General features: G+C 36.2%; 4 protein-coding genes and 1 long non-coding RNA gene across 12 annotated transcripts; 4 read left to right on the plus strand and 1 right to left on the minus strand.

The window, feature by feature from the left end:
* Positions 1-629: 629 nt before the first annotated feature.
* Positions 630-3,973, plus strand: LOC108219878 (uncharacterized). 8 transcript variants are annotated; one of them, XR_010292184.1, is made up of 5 exons: positions 630-2,049; positions 2,174-2,229; positions 2,401-2,710; positions 2,792-2,927; positions 3,477-3,973. It is a non-coding gene; the product is annotated as an uncharacterized LOC108219878 (long non-coding RNA). The 8 variants fall into 8 exon arrangements; XR_010292185.1 differs by having other exon boundaries at positions 2,409-2,710; XR_010292183.1 differs by having other exon boundaries at positions 630-822; positions 1,248-2,049; positions 2,174-2,710.
* A 1,348-nt stretch (positions 3,974-5,321) lies between these two features.
* Positions 5,322-6,637, minus strand: LOC108220810 (probable WRKY transcription factor 65). Its single transcript, XM_017394670.2, has 3 exons — positions 6,324-6,637; positions 5,997-6,137; positions 5,322-5,923 (listed from the first exon to the last, which is right to left on the minus strand). Exons 1-3 carry the CDS (start codon positions 6,404-6,406, stop codon positions 5,404-5,406), a joined length of 744 nt encoding a protein of 247 aa, XP_017250159.1. The 5' UTR covers positions 6,407-6,637; the 3' UTR covers positions 5,322-5,403.
* Positions 6,638-8,439: 1,802 nt separating this feature from the next.
* Positions 8,440-10,522, plus strand: LOC108221624 (uncharacterized). Its single transcript, XM_017395490.2, has one exon. The coding sequence runs from the start codon at positions 8,960-8,962 to the stop codon at positions 9,812-9,814; it is 855 nt and encodes a 284-aa protein (XP_017250979.1). The 5' UTR covers positions 8,440-8,959; the 3' UTR covers positions 9,815-10,522.
* Positions 10,523-11,162: 640 nt separating this feature from the next.
* Positions 11,163-12,506, plus strand: LOC108221625 (DELLA protein RGL2). Its single transcript, XM_017395491.1, has one exon. The coding sequence runs from the start codon at positions 11,163-11,165 to the stop codon at positions 12,504-12,506; it is 1,344 nt and encodes a 447-aa protein (XP_017250980.1).
* A 1,581-nt stretch (positions 12,507-14,087) lies between these two features.
* LOC108220071 (cytochrome c oxidase subunit 5C) lies at positions 14,088-16,224 on the plus strand. The gene is made up of 2 exons (XM_017393723.2): positions 14,088-14,226; positions 15,802-16,224. Exon 2 carries the CDS (start codon positions 15,822-15,824, stop codon positions 16,011-16,013), a length of 192 nt encoding a protein of 63 aa, XP_017249212.1. The 5' UTR covers positions 14,088-14,226; positions 15,802-15,821; the 3' UTR covers positions 16,014-16,224.
* Positions 16,225-17,180: the final 956 nt, after the last annotated feature.

Here is a 17,180-nt window from a genome sequence, read left to right on the forward strand (position 1 = left end):
TTATAGCCAAACATTTACATTAAAGAAAATCTCCAACAGGTATATTAATCATAATTTTGATGTTTATTTATAATATCTCTAACCGCGTGCATTATAAATGATTAATTAAATAAGATACGTAAAATATTGGAGTATAAATTTGTTGAAGTCATAAAACATTGTGCTTCAATAATATTGGTTGTTATATTTTTAATTTGATAAATGAGATATTTTTGATTTAATTTAATTACAAGTTAGATATTAATATTATAATTTTATATTTGTAGTCATTAAATAAGTATTTTTTAACGGTTAGTGAACTTTTAACAAAAGAGAATGAATTAGAAAATTTTGAATATTTAATGATCGATAAAACATGATAGGGATAATGAGCCGTATTGTTGGAATTAGTCCTTATGTCTCAAAATAAGTGTCGATTTGATTTTTTGGACGTAATTTGATGGGTAAAAAAAATCATATTTCTACATATTATTTTTCAATTTTTTTTTCTCCATAAAAATTTAATATCAATATTTTTAAATAATATACAAAAATATATCATTTTACATCTCAACTTGCGTGCAAAAAGTTTACGTGAAAAAAGTCAAAACCGGGAGTAATTTTCCCTATAATTCACAAGTGGGAACTCGTCGCGCAAGTAAATAACTTCTCCCTGTATTGAGATGAGCCAAATAGCCCGGTGGCTCGCACCATTTAAGAGAAGCCCCCCTTCTCGTGCTACAGGAAGCGCATCTCTACAGAGAGTGCTCAACTATCAGATGCTCCTCGCCCAGTCGGCCACGCCCTCAACTCACTCCCCGGGTTTGCTGTTATCTTATAAAAGTAAGTGAAGTTATCATCTATTAATTTTATCTAGTTTAACTGGAGCACCACCATTTCGAGGTTGATTTAATTTTCCATCACTTGTGAAATTTAATTATGCATTAAGGTCACACTTGGATGAAATGGAATGATAAGAGAACGGAGTTTTATGGAGAAAGAAGAGAGTGTGAGAAGATAGTCACTAAATATGACTATACGAGGGAATCTAAATTTTTATGATGTTGCAGGGAAATCTGATGTTAAAGTAGAATGAGCATTTTTTCTGATATACGTGGGTTAGATTTCTAGTTCAAATAGTTTGAAATGAAATGATAGAAGGAATGAAAATTATAGACTTTTACTCTAATCACCCCTAATTTAGAATACAAATTTCATTCCATTCTCCTACCATTCAATGTCATTCAATTGCATCCAAGTGAATGCAGGCTAAGAGGATAAGGTTGCTGCAGGATATCAAGATGCCGCCGAAAATTCTGGCATCAAACAGCTATGTTACCTGGGGTATGGGTGTCGGAGTTTGGTACACATCCAAGATTCAGATTCATAGTTTTATGATGATTAAGATACTTGGATATGAATGCGAAATTAGACACGGATATAGAGACTTGGTACCTAAGCTCCACGCAATTAGTGCCCTCTGCAGATAAATTACATACAGTAATTATGTATGTTAAATTGTAACATAAAATCAATAAAATTAACGTTAAAACAAGTCATTTACGGATCTTGATTTTTATAAACAAGTTGTAACAAGACCTAGATTTTCATTTTGATCCGGGATGCTACAAGGTGAAGCGTCCGGTTGTAATAAGAAGGATCTGACTCAGATCCCATACCCACACTCATGAGTGGACATGGGTGTAAGCACAAAAATGGAGAGTCCAGGTAACATAGTCAAACAGCCAAGTCTATCCATGGTCTTAAAAGACAAGAACAATAAAAATGCGAAAGATTTTGGGCCTTCAAGGTGTAAAAAGGCAAATCAGAGAAGGTGCAGGAGGACGCGTATTATGGAGTGGACATGTGTGTGTGCTTTGCATTAGAAGTTGAATCTCATATTTTATCCCTAACGGAGGGGAGGATATCACCAATTCTCCAACAGAAAACACAAAAGAAACTGCTACTACAAAACGTCAACAAGCCCTTCTATCTGGCAAGTATTCCTCTCCTGTGGCTGGATTAATGGAACTGAGTTTCCAAATGGTGTGACGCCACCTCCACCTCGAAGTATGTTTTCTGTTCCTGTTTGTTTTTCTTTAGATCTTTTGCTTATACAAATTATTGCTGTAATTTAGTTATTCTGAATATTTAAGGAGAACATATACTTAGAAACCGTTCGAATCTTGTGCAGGGTTCAGGTATTTGCAATACATTTGATGCATATTAAAATTAAAAATTCCAGTGCAGGTTATTTCAGACTTCTAAACTCTAGTTATGTAGGCAAACTTAGAAATTCTAACATCTGACAGTTTCTTTTAAGTCAGAAAATTATATGAAAAGCTAAACACTTGATAATCATCTGTACATATGTGACTTGTGAACCTTTCACAAAAACAAAAAAATAAAATATTGTATTAGTGTGTTAGGATAAAACTTCTGCTGTTTCCATCCCGGGGAAAAAGAGGAACTCACGGAAGTTGAGTATCAGCTGAAGAAAGCTGAGACTGCTGAGAAGCGTAGATTGCAAATAGAGAAAAGCTGCTTGGGAGTCGGGGCTTTGCTTCTGTTTTTTTAGTTCTTCAGGTTGTTACATGGTCATTATATTAATGACTGGTATTGTTGTTATATGATCTTTGGTTTTAGGTCGAGGCAAACAGAAAAATACTCGGTCTCCAGTAGAAAGAAGCGGGAAGATATAATAAAGAAGTGTCAGGAAGAGTTGGCTTAGGCATTGTGAAGTCTTCAGCTGTGTGTAAACTTATGATTCTTAAAGAGTTTAATTTGATATTGTTATGCTTGTCATGTACAGGAGAGGGCTGTCAATGCAGGAATGCTTCCTCAGAATACTATTAGGTGTGTCATGGTCTCATGGAGCCTACCGGAACCACATTTACCTTTTCAGACGATGTGGGTTTGCCTCACATATTTGACCCTAAATTCTGCAGGTGCTTTTTTATTCTTTTTATGAACATTGTTTAGCCTAGAAACATTTTGTTTAACATTTTGTGCTGTACCTATCGTGTTTATAGAATTATTCTGTTTGTGCAATTGGTCTATTTCGTTTCTTGTTCACTTTTTTGATTTTGTAGTAAATGGTGTTATGGACTAAGCTATTGTCTCAGCTTCTGGGTTAAGAGATATGCTTTGTTTTAGTCCGCTTACTTCGTTTTTAGATTATCGAACAATATTTGGAGGCAGGCCTTGCCTTCATAAAATTTAAATTGAGGAAAAAAAGTCTGAGTGGGAATAAGTTGCAGCCAAACAAAATCGTAATAATTTTAAATGTCAATGTCAGCAAGAAGAATGGTTGGCTGAATTCTTAGTATAGTTTGATAGTTTAGAAATTTTAAATATTGGTTTTTTCCTTGAGAAATTGGGCATAGGAACTATGAGAAACCAATCTCGGAAAAGAGGGACAAAATACTTCTTGAACTGGTTGTTTTGGGGCTGGTTTTTGCTTTTGATTGTCTAAATTATTTGCTTTTGATTTTCAGTTATCCTCCTCCACGTGAAAAATGTGCTGGTCCATCTTTTAGCAACCCATGCAGATATATGGATTCGAAGACAAAAGTTCCTCTTTGCAGTCTCCAGAGCTACAAGGCAATCCATAAAAAGTCAAGGTTGAGATACTACTTGCTACTGTTTGTAGTAGGCTCTAATGATGCAGGTATTCCTCCTGCGCAGTTGTCTATTTTATATAAACCGTGTGGTGAATGTTTGGTAGTTAACCGTGACTAAAGATGTTAAGAGGTGAAGTTCTTTATCAAAGAGCAGAACCAGACATTACTATTCGGAAATTGGCCTGTTTTATCCATCTTTTGAAGCTTGTGATCAGATGAGTACAGTTAGTCGCGTAGCACTATTCCTAGTTTCTATTTCCAGATTGAAAGAAGCAGTGTGTGCTGTTTGGGTGCTATTTCGATTCCCTTACCCAGTTACCCCTTTGACCCTACCTGTGCTGCCAATAATAAGAACCAACTGAGTTTCCATCCGGGTTTAAGCTCCGTGATTTTATATTTTTTTTTTCTGTTAATTAAATCTTGTGGTACTTTTTAAATTTTACTTCTGCTGCCATATATGTTCTAGCCATTTTGGCCAATAATATGTTGTCAAAAAGCCTGGAGTACCCAACTAGGATACTGCTTTAGTTTGTGAAGTCATATTCTTAGACATTTTGTGGGCGGGTTGAGTAAACTTCGAACTTCCATTTCAAAATACCAAAAATCTCGAGAACTACTAATGCCAATCTCTTACAAAGTCTTTGAAAGGTCACTTCCTTGTAAATTTACAATGTGAGACTCGTGAAGAAGGGGAAATTGATTGAATGCAATTATGCAGATACCTGTATCTGTATATTTATGTCCCTTTATATAATACACTGCCTGCAAAAATTTGAATAGGGTGGTTAGACGTTCCCCACAGGGACGTAGCTGACCACTGATAAAGAAAGATACAATGAATGGTATTCTTCTCTAATTTTTCTCTAGGCATTTAAGTTCCAAACTTACACAGGTCCAAATAATTTTACACGCACAATCCTACTCCGTTCCCGATTCACAATCCTATTCTCGATCCAAACGTTCCCTTATCTGGTCTAAGAGGTCTAGTCTAAGAATCGGACTCCCGAGATTTGCCGAATTCTAGAAGCTGATATATTTTATCTATCTTGAACTGGATAAATTATTTAAATCCACATTTACAATATTATAGAATGTAGAATCTTGAGTAAGATTCTTTTATGGACCAATGGGGTGTGCTTTGCAAGTTTTGGCATATACCAGAGAAGGAATCTCTCTGAATAATATAACAACAATAAGCAGCCATGACAAAGGGACTTTCAACTTTATACAGCAAACATCACAAAACCAACTCCTCAAAGTACAACAAGAAACCAATATGAGTATAATATATACATCACCAAGCACAATTTAATATCAACAAAGTGACATCCCCAACATATAAAGATGTTATTTTACAAACTCCCCCAACCCACCACCACTTCACCTACTAAACCACTTGCAAGTAAAAAAACAGACCTCATTATCATTTTGCAACGCACTAGGGCTCGTGACCCTCGTGCTCACTTTCTAAAGATTGTAACCTCTCCACTTTGCTTCTTTCTCTGTGCACTTCTTGTTTTTAGTTGTGGGAGTGTCATGCATTACATGTAGTCTAGTGCTAACTCTACTTGTAAAACTTAAAGGATATACCGTCGATCTCTGGCTTAGTCGATACCTCTCTTCTCTCGATACCTTGGTGTAGTCAATACCTCTCTTCTCTCGATATTTTGGTTAGGCATGTATTGTCGGTATTTAATGTAAATTTCTGCCAATAGAATATCTAAGAAAAACTCAAGAATATATAATTATATGAACAATCAAGTACATTTTCTAAAGTTGCAATAACAAACCCACTAAAATATTAGGGCAAGGGAATAAGAATCCGATCCTCAAAGAAATTGCCCCACATGAAGCTTGTAAAAGAAGAAGATGTGGGTAATTCTCCAAGCTCATCATAGAAGTCATTTTCCTCTGATTTGTGTGTTGTGAAGGTCATAAGATGAGGATACGAAAGAGGTTTATCTTCCTCGTCGAACAGAACATTTTCAAGATTTTCTGTGAATTGGATTTCTTCTTCAAGCTCAATGTTAGCGATAATGTCTTGATGATCAGAACCCTTCACCGGAGAATGTATGTAGTGAAAATTACTTGTGATTTCGCTAGCACCATCTTCATCTTCTTTCTCAAGATTGTTGTTGTCTTCAGTAGTTTCGACCTTAGGCTCTTCTTCTTGCTCTTCTTTTTGTTGTTTCAGCTCCTTAGTGCTGGAATGATTATGGCTAGAAGTGTAAGTAATAATAAGCAATGAAGCATCTGTTCTGCATCTTTCCACTTGTTTCTTGGCTAAACAGCCTTTCGATGTGCTACATCTATAATATCCCCTGCAAAGGAAAAACATATGAGCCTTTCTGAATACTTGAAAAGCACCTGAAATGATAGAAGATTGAAGGGTACCTGGGATAAGGGGATCCTTTGATGGGTTTTTGGCCATATTTTCGCCAAGTCCAAGCATCAGAAGGTGGCCCTTCACTCTTGTGTTTCTTGTTTTCATTCTCCTCTATCTTCACTGTCACCACCGTCTTCTCTGACATTTTCCTACATGTTTTTCAAACACGGTTATACCTTGAATCTGATGCTGAAAACTGAGTACTCGAAAATTTAACGAGTGCTCGGATTTTAAGTATGCAACCAAAGTAGAACTGATTATCGATTTTTACAAGTTTGAGTACAACGGAAACTAAGAGTGTTGCATGTTACAAAATTTATGAAATTTCAACTGACCTTTTCTTAGGAGGCTGAGTGTCTGATTTTTCTTGTAAAATCTTGGGGTCCAAATCCAACATAGGAGAGGTAGAGGTATCCATTATATATGTATAGCTCTTTCTTCTTGTAGGTAGAATAAAAATGGCAGAATGAAGATGGAGAAAGATCAAAATCAGAGCTCCAATAAATGATTGAGAGAGAGAGAGAGAGAGAAGCAAGGGGAGATGAGAAAAGCACAAGTAGCTTTCCTTGTTCCTTGTCACTCATTAATTATACTCCATCTACACAACTTTGCATTTCACCACCCCACCTTCCACCTTCACTACAAATATACAAGTACTTAGGGACCATAATGGTGATTATTAAACTGATAGAGAATAAAGTAATGGATAAGTACATGATTAACATAAATTGGGTTTTTCAAAATGACATGCAACTTGCAGCATTTAGTTGTGCTGGAATCTACAGTATGTGCACGCAGCACGCGGTTCTGGTTCATCACCACTAATTTAATTGTAGGCTTGTAGCTAATTTAGTTTGGCACAATAACGCTTATGCCTAGGTGCTATGAGATCTGATGTTCGACAAAGAAGTGATAGGAAATATAAAATCAGGAATTTTATTATAACTACTTATTTTATTAATCTATCGTTATTAGTGTTACAGAAATCGGGAATCGGACCTAATCGGTTGAGCTATCGGTTCAGGGATTAATCGGAAATCGGGGATTAATCGGAAAGATTATTCGGAGTGAAAATCAGATTTATTTTAATATTAAAATATTATTTAATATTTAGTTATTATTATATTAGCTATTTAGTAACTAATATATATACAATATTCATAAACTCTATAATTATTCATATTTAAAGTAATATAGTATTTTAATTTTAACAATTTATCATATATACTTCGATTAAGAAATATATATAAGGATTAATCGGATTTCAAAAATCGAATCGGTGACCGACCTTGCAGGAGATTAATCGGGGTTTTTTAGAATACTCATCGTGATCTTGATATGTCCTTCATTTTAACAAGACTTGACAAATTCAAAAGTTTAACCATTCAGCAACCCAGTACTTTAGTTTTGGTAGCTTTGCTTTTCTTCCTGTGTTGTACCAACTATTTTTTCGGCATGTACCGAAACTATTAGCATGCTTGAATGTGCATTAAAGTAACTTCACTCAAAATATTTCAAACAATTTTAACTAATGCTCCTTATATTTTATCAAAAGAAAAAACTAATGCTCCTTATTTTAACTTTATGCTTTTTTGTGATAGAGTGATACAAGACACAAATTCCAAACACAGTGGGCTGTTTAGAGTTGAGACAACAATTAGGTTTATACTTTATAGTATCTTCGAGTGTTGCTATGTAAGGCCCAAGTGGCCAAGTCCATAGCCTTAAAAAATATTGCTCATTTCTTCATTTTCAACTTTTAGTCTTTCATATGTATGGTCGGAGACTCGGAGTCATCTATTTCATAGTTTCGTAAAATAATTTTTAATAATTTTACAAATAGAATTTTAGTCATCAGATATTTATTTATAAGATAAAATTTGCAAATTCAATATCCTAAAAGTTAAAATAAATATAAGTTGGGACATAATAGTATTTGACAGGACGATAATATCACTACCTATCCCGACACCGAAAACTGCATATTCTTTTTTCCAGTGTGATACGCATTCGGCTCGTCAAATTTCTCTCATGTGTCCGTTAAGTCGACTCAATATCAATCTCATCCCTTTGCATGATTGCGAATTTGCGATTCATTACCATATAATTTAATACTTCCCCTTATACAAAAGTCAATTGGACTACAAAACCAAAAAAATGCTTTTTCACTATTTGGTTAATATATTTTAGTCCCTTGTTATTTATTCGAGACAAACTTTGATTCCCACTTTAAAAAACTGAAATCCACCTAACTTTAATCAAGCAATATTCTCATATACATGCACAATAATAATTTAGCAGAGTTATAATTAGTCAACCAAGCATTAACATCTTTTTTTCCTAAAGAAAATAAATATTTGATGCAAATGACACATCACACTAATATTTTTCAATAGTATTCTAGAACGATTTACATTTTTCTTCTCTTCATTTCTCAAATCCACATCATTGTGAATTTCAGATGTTGGTGCTCGATCATCCGTATTTATTTCGTTAGACGCCACATCAATTTTAACCTCTCCCTGACCCCGCACCAACATGTTATATTGTCACTGTCCAGAAAAACAAATTTATCGAGTTTCAGCGGAGACATGTGAACGGAAATGTACTGCTCTACAGCCTCAGGTTTTGCAAAAGCGTTGCTCGTCTTAAAAACAAAAATTTGACACTACATGGGATTATCATCCATCAAGACAATGATATGTAACAACTCAGATGACTTGTATATTACCAACCTGATATGCATGCGCTATAAAATAGAATTTACAAATTATTCAAATTTATTCGTTTTTGTGCAGCTAATCTAAACAATGTTCTTGACAAAGCCTTGAAAGTAGACTATTTCCTATGATGCAATTATCCATCCAAGTCGTGCCAACCATTTTAACAACACATTTGTTTTGCATTTAAATAGGCCCCCAATTTAGTTTAGTTTGTTAGCAAAAGTTTTGTTTTTAGCATCTTTGATCAGATGGGGTTCAGCAGATGGCAACAAAATGAGAAGACAATATTTGGTTCTGAAACTTTGATCAGACAGTGTTTTCAGATTCTCACCACCACTCTGCTCAGCCTTCTGCTGCCGCTCTCATTTCTCCTCGTGGCCCGGCTCACGACAGCAAGGTATCTGCTGGATTATGATTCGAGTTCGACTTCTCAGCCATTGTCTACTCTGTTCTCACTTTTTTTAGCCACCAATCCTACTCTTCTCCATGGTCTTGTGTCTGTTGTTTGTTTTCTGTCTCTTGTTCATGGTTTGAGTAAAGAACGGGTCATGATCGCGCCTTCTAGTGAGCCTTCAGAGCCTATTCTGCGTCCGCGGTTGTACACAGCTTGGATTATCCTATGCACATTGCAGGTTTTGGTTGGTGTGGGGATTGAGGGGAGCATAGGGTCAGGAGCTGATGTTTTTAATTTTGGCTACGAGAGAGGTGTGCTGAGTAAGTTCCTTTTCTTTGTCGGATTACATGAGACCATGCTTTACTGGTCTAGAATGGTGGTGAAGCCGGTGGTTGATGATACGGTTTTTGGTTCTACAAGGGAAGAGAGGTGGATTGAGAGAATGATCCTGGCTGCCAGCTTTAGTACTTTATGGTGGTGGAGACTGAACGACGAGGTGGTCTCCCTGGTGGTTGTGGCTGAGGTTAAGAAAGAGTTGTTGACCGCGACTAACTTGGCTGACTTTGTGAGCTGGTGGTTGTATTACCTAACTGTCACAATCGGAATTGTTAGGTTGATTAGAAGCTTCATATGGGTTGGCTTTGTGTTGTTTTCCAGTAAGCCTGATAAAATTGCTGATGACTCCTGTGGAAATGATCAAAAGGTCTAAATTCTGTACATATGCTGGATAATGTATCCATGTATCTCACTGTTTTATATTCTTTGAAACATACAGGAAAATTCGGAAAAAGTTGTGTTGCACAGAAGTTGTAAAGTGTTGTCATAGTCTTGACAGACTAAGAGCCTGTTTAGCTGGCTTATTACACAAACAAACACTTTTCAGTCTAAAGTTAGAAACAACCTTAAGCTCCGAGCCAAACAGGTTTTAAGTCTGTCATTAATCAATTTAGTATAAGTAATATTTAGCTGAATGCCAGAATAACAAGAAATCAGATGCATTGCGGACCTTACAAGCGACAGATACAAGGCAAGGCTGATAAGGTCATGCTAGATCTTTCCAAGGGAGTTTCCTCCTCAAGTTCCATAGAAGATGTTCCCTGGTTGCAAACCGGCGTCTAATTGTATTATAATCGGTTTGCATAAACTATCAGTGTCAGTACAGTAACTTGATTGTCATCATTCCTGAATCCAGATATGAAACAATGATACTTTGCTTCTGTCAAGTAGCAGAGGACAAATCACTACGCATCAATATATATCTGTATGCATGCTGATGACAACATCGATGTTTCAGTTGCAGTACCAACGCATGATCTGCGTACTTAGCAATTGTTGACATATTCAAGAGAGAATTTTATCTCTTTCATTGGTCTTTTTTGTTCAATTCTAAAGGTAATGACATGCACCATGCAGCTTATTTTCTTGTTTGCCTATTGTTTGTTTCTTATTTCTAAACTCAACTAAACATATCCGGTACATCTCACTCGGTTTCCCTGATATAACAAGAACGAGTTAATCTGAGATGTACGTGGATCTCAGATAGGCTGTTTCCGAGAAGACTTCTGCCTATTCAAGTTTTTCAAATTCCATCATTTCCATAGTTTGTGATTCTTTTCTGTCGTAGTCTGCCAGACCCTACTTGGCTAATTTAATCTTGGAAATGTAAAATGATTATTCCTTCCAGTAGAACATATTGCCTATTGGCACATGACTTAAATCTAATAAGACAGTAAAAGTTGTAGACTTAAATATAAATGTTCTGATATAAATGGCAGTATGTCACATATTAAGAATCATCCAAGGTAAATAGGTTAATGGAGAAGCTCAGCTTGTCATATGCATTTGGCTTTAGGTTTATTTAATTTGTCTCTTTGAGTTTGTCAAGACCTGTCCTGACTGAGCTTCTCAGAAACTAGGAATATATATACTAGTGGATAATGACACGCTCAAATTGACAAATGTTTCATTCCCCTTGTCCAAGAACTCAATATACTACTGCCAGCTTCTCCAATATAAAATCTGGACTCTTGCATTCATACTACTGAACAAGAATTAAGATGGCATACAATTTCTCCGCGAGTGGAATCAATGATAGTCAGGGAAGTTATAGGCCTCTCGCGAGCCTTGAGTATAAAGAACAGAAATTATCAACAGCAGATATTATGAGAGTTGCCGGAGAAAGATACATCCAGTTCTCCAACAACCATCTTGATGCCATCACCATGTTTATCCACCCTTACAGTTCTTCTTTATCAGCTTTGTCAACAGAAGAAGCAAGTGGGGCAGATCTTGCCTACCACCTGTTGACTGCGGCTGAGAACCTGACTTATAAGCAGTATGATCGAGCAAGCAGATCGCTTACTCAGTCCCAGTCTATGGCATCTGATACTGGAAATCCAGTGCAGAGAGTTTCTTATTATTTTGCTGCAGCTCTACGCGAAAGGATAGATAGAGAAACGGGGAGATTTACCAACCAAGAAGGAGGTCCAACAGGTTTCACCTCAAACACTGACTTAGATACATTCTATTCTTCTGATCAAGAGCTTCCTCTGAGTAAGGTTACTCAGTTTGCAGCAGTGCAGACCGTAATAGACAGCGTTGCAAATGATGTTAAGGTACACATTATTGATCTGCAAATCAGGAGTGGAGTCCAATGGACAGCATTGATGCAAGCACTTGCAAAACGAAATAGTTGTCCACTTGAACTTCTTAAAATAACTGCTACTGCAACGACGGATAGGGAGAACGTTGAGGAAACTGGAAAGAGATTACAACGATATGCCAAGTTCTTGAACATTCCATTTTCATTCAAGATAGTAGTTATTCCGGACATGAAAGATATCAAAGAAGAATTATTTGATATAAAAACAGGTGAAACTGTGGTTGTTTACTCTCCAACAGTACTAACGACAATGATCTCTAGGCCTGAACGCGTGGAAGCTCTGATGAGAGTCATACGAAGATTTAAACCATCCATTATGGTGGTTATAGAAGTAGAAGCAAATCACAACTCACCTTCATTTGTTAATCGCTTCATTGAGGCCCTTTTCTTCTATAGTGCATGGTTTGATTGCTTGGAAGATTGCATGGATCGGAACAATGAATATAGGGTAATACTTGAAAAGAATTACTTCAGCAGAGGAATCCAGAACATTGTTGCAACTGAGGGAGATGAAAGGGTCACAAGAAGTGTGAAGATCAATGTGTGGAGAGAGTTCTTTGCAAGGTTTAGGATGGAAGAAACTGAAGTAAGCACATTATCATTATGTGATGCAACCCTGGCCCTTCAAACACAGTTCCCTTGTGGGAATTCTTGCACCCTTGATAGTAACAAGAAGTGTCTGATTGTCGGATGGAAGAAAACTCCGATTTATTCTGTATCAGCATGGAGGTTCAACTGAGGAAAGGTCATCCCCCCTCCCACCACTCTCAAGAGAAGAGAAAATAAATCCAAAGAAGAGAAAAATTAAATAAATGCAGACTCCTGCACACTTGAAAGAGAGAGTTCTTGCCATTTTAGCATACCAGTCACATGGAAATGAAATTGCAGCTTACATTTGTTAGTTGGCCTTGATAATGCCATACGGGAAAGGGCTAGTGGCGCAGTTTGTTGCTCACTTGCCTTACATTTCGGTGTAATCATTCGATGAATTTATTGATACTGACACCAAAAGAGACAATGACATATTAATATGTTGCATATAAAAGACAGATTATATTAATTACTTGCTGGCTTTTGGATATTTGGTAAAAGGGTTACATGTATTCTCTCATTCAGTATAAAAGGGTTATGAGAAATGATCATTGTTTATCTCATGTCAACTTTGATGAACAAGGTTCCAACAGTTTTACTATAGGAGAAATGCCAGCAAGCAAAGGAATTTTCATGCCACCTGTAAATTCTTGATTTTCTGAGAGATCGGCATCATAATTCTCAACAAAAGGCTTCCATTCAAAACAAAAAACCAGATTAGCTACAAGCAATTCCAAGTGAAGCAATGCCCATATTGCCATTGTCTAGCCAGGACATATCTTCCTCCCCGCGCCAAAAGGCATCATTTTTATCTCTTAACTACATGTTATATCAAATCCCACTCCTCTTCTAAGTGAATTCAAGAATCTTTTGGCCTGAACTCCATAGGATCTTTCAAGAAAAAGTGCATGGTGAGCAGAAGAGTGGTTAGCAATGTAGAGTACAGGAAGTATGGCTATTTTAATTTGAGGGTGAAAATGGGTCCATACTTGAGCTTGATTGGAATAAGATTGATGTAGCCATATGAAGCTTCCAATGAAGAATTCTGGTTGGTCCAGGCAGGAGTTTCTTAGTTGTGCCTAAAGATTGGAAGATGGATTTGATGAGTGCTGATTTGATGACACAGTGATTATCAACGATGTCTCCATATATGTTTGTGTAATTTGTTGGACTGCAATGATTTGCTTAAGTAGATGTAGAATAGATATAAAATAGATGTCTTCCGTTACCATGCAGTACAAGATTATCTCTTAAAATGCTAGATCGTCTATTATTTTGTTAAGATTAAAATAACAAACGATTTCTCTAAATTATTCGTCATAAAACATTTTTAGGTTCATAGTGCATTTCAAAACTTAGATATAATTAGGGGGTATTTTGAATTATAATATAAGAAAATAATGTGTTTATTCAGTTTTATAATATAAAAAAAATAATATTTTTGATGTGGTTTTATACTAAGTATGTAGAGTGTTTTTTTCTTTTAAAAAGAGCTCACAAACTGTGATCTGGAAAAGTTATTTATTATATATAATTTTTTATTTTATGATCTCCAAAACTGATAACAAACATATGAATTATTTTGATTATATGATTTATATAGTCATACAGGATCCATTATTGTCAACCAGAATTTGAGAAGAAAAAAAATTAATACATAACTTTTTAGATACGTGGTATTTTAGTATATATAAACACAAATAAAAATCAAAAGCTAAAACAAAGAAAATGTAAAAATAGCGATTATATATAAGAAAGTGGGACAAAACAAAGCAAGCTCCGATTTTGACTAGCACAATCAATCCTCCTTTCTGTTTTTCATTTGCGGTCGCGACGCTCACGGCTAGGGTTTGCTTTTCCTCTCCAAGGTCAATTCAGTTTCTCTTATCCCCTTGATTTCAACTCAATTTCATCGTCATCTTCTATTACTGCTCATGCTCTACTCTGATTCTGCAATTAGTTTTTCTTTATATATTAATTTCTCTGTTCCCTCTCGTTTATGCTCACACACACACACTCGATTCATTGCTAAGATTCTTCTTGCCCTAATTATATACGTGTGTATGTATACTCGAGTTTAGCGTTTCCAGATTTACTTTTGGGATCATTATTTTAGAGTTTGTATCTGGATCGATTCAAATTTATTTGGAATCTTCATGATGGCCTTTTGATATATGTATGTATATTCATGTGCGTCTTTTGCTGAAACCTGATCTAGCCGTTAACAAGTTTAATTGGTGCTCTGTAGTTTATTCGTTTCTCGGGAATTTTAATTTTTTTTTTGGAAGTAAAATGATTTGTGTTTTCACGAGTTGTTCTATAGATTATACTGGATTGGTTCTTGGATGGTTATTTTGGGGGACCGTGACCTCATAGCCGGATGTTTTTCTATAGCGGGTCCTATGTATCTTAGCCTTATTTTCACTGTTGTAATTCTTTTTTGTTTACCAGTGTATCATTTATTGACCTATTCAGATAGCATTTGAATTTTAGACTAGAAAGCTTGGATTCTTCGCTCATCCACCTCACCTCGCACTCGATTCTTGGGGATTCTTGGGTGCTCAGGGATTCTTAGGGATCCTTGTTAATGATTAATCCAATGATTAGTTAAAAACTCTATCACTCAACTAACTTATAATGTAATAATTGTGTTATGAAATAATTATATTGTAAATTGTTAAGGGTTTTGAACTTATTTTTTTGATTATTTGGTTTAAATATACATGTAACTCTTGAAATACATGCATTATATATATATTTTTAATATATTAATATTTATTATACCCGCTATGTTTTTAAAATTGCCGAATTTTCGTATCCCCGTACCGGGCACTCCCGCACCCTCACTCATGCTTCCTAGAATTTTTAGACTATGTTTTTCGGTTGTATGTTGGCCCTTAGGTGAAATGTATGCATGTATTGAATCAACTTTGTAGAGTGTGGGGTTTTTTGTAACTGTTATCCAGCAGATAGCAAATGTTAGATTTTAGAGTGGGTTTATGAATATTGTGTGCGTATGTTGAACTTGTTTGTTCATTCTTACTTCCGTTTATATGGCACCGATGTTGCGATTTGTTGTGTAAGGCCATCATATTTTGTAAGAGGGGCCAGAGAGCGCAATAATCCTAGTACGTTATGTTGAAGGTGTGACTCTGTCATGTGATGCTTTGTTGTACTTCATCATTAAGTTTCTCCTGCATGCCTTTGTGCCCTATGAAGAAGGATTAGCTGATACCCTTGTTATTTTATGGTTCAGTTTTGTAATCAAGATCTTGAGAATATAATGCTACATCATAGACATCCAGTATTCATTTGTTCCAGTGTGTATAATTATTCACTTGTATCTACAAGCAGTTGGAGTATCACACTGCTCAGATGATGATGACTACTTTGGTGCTCGGAATGTGATGAATAATGTAAGGTATTGGTTCCTGTGTTTACAGGTTTCTTATTGTGAAGTAAGATGGCAGGTGGCAGGGTTGCTCACGCCACTTTGACAGGACCAAGTGTGGTGAAGGAGATAGTTATTGCAACTGTGCTTGGAATGTGTGCAGGTGGTTTATGGAAGATGCATCACTGGAATGAGCAGAAGAAAACCAGAACTTTCTACGACCTGCTTGAGAAGGGCAAGATCGGTGTGGTTGTTGAAGAATGAACACCTGACAACTGCATATATTGATTGGAACATTGCCTTGACCAAGTCATTAGCATATTGTCATTGAGATTGAAAAAATAAATTTATTGTATGTTACTTGCGAGGTTTTCTTAATATTTGTGTGATCTTGAAGACTTTGTACAATGTTGCCATTGTGATACCATACTACATTATCTTTGATGAAAATGATAACCAGTTATTTTACTATTAACAGCATCGTTGATCAGCTTAAGGTTTTAAGATTTATTTATAGTATGACAATAGCTGCTATTCTTCTGTGCACCATAACCTCACTTTCTGAATATTTAAACTAGTAAGATGTGACCATTTTGATGCCTTTTTCTTCTCGAAGGCCAGAAGGCAGAGGGTATCTAAAAGCTGCAGAAGGTGGGTATGTGCGTTGTGCATCTGGTGATTAATACTTGACAATGACGACTACGAGCAGCGAAATAAAATGGGTGTTGGCTTTTTGGTGCGTTGTGCATCTGGTGATTAATACTTGACAATGACGACTACGAGCAGCGAAATAAAATGGGTGTTGGCTTTTTGGGCATCATTTGCGTTGTAAGGAGTTGAAAGAGCAAATCGTTGATAAATGATCATTAGGAATCATGAGTTTGCAAACGGGAGGGAGTTTGCAATGCTGCTCAATCTAAAGGAGGAAGGGAGCTCGTAATAAAGTAGGCTTTAGTTAGAGACTTGTCCGCTTTAAAGCACCTGCGGGCTGTGGCACATAAAAATGATGTTCACTCTCATCTTGAAAAGACAAAGTCTTCAAGGGTCAAAAGGGCCTACATGTGCATTTTGCTGACTCTATTTGACTGCCCTCTAAAAACAAAAATTTGCTTAATCCCGGCAGGGAATAGACTGACGAAGAAAGCCGTGTATGCCCAACTTTCCGCAGAAGGTGGTCAGCAGGTTTTTATGAATCTCATTTACAAAATAGAGGCCACTAAAGAGGAGGCAGACAATAGTCATGGAAGTTCCATTCTAATTGATTAAGACACAACCTACCAACTCCATACGATGCTGTCACTTTACGGGTTCAATGCAAAAACATGGCCATTTAGCCAAGACCATGCTCTATACTGCCTTATCTTTCCGTAAAAGATTCAAGACAGCCCATAAAAAGTGTTCTACAAAATGCACATCAGCAACTATACCTAT

This window comes from Daucus carota, chromosome 5 (genome assembly GCF_001625215.2).
Source record: "Daucus carota subsp. sativus chromosome 5, DH1 v3.0, whole genome shotgun sequence".
NCBI classification, from domain to species: domain Eukaryota; kingdom Viridiplantae; phylum Streptophyta; class Magnoliopsida; order Apiales; family Apiaceae; genus Daucus; species Daucus carota.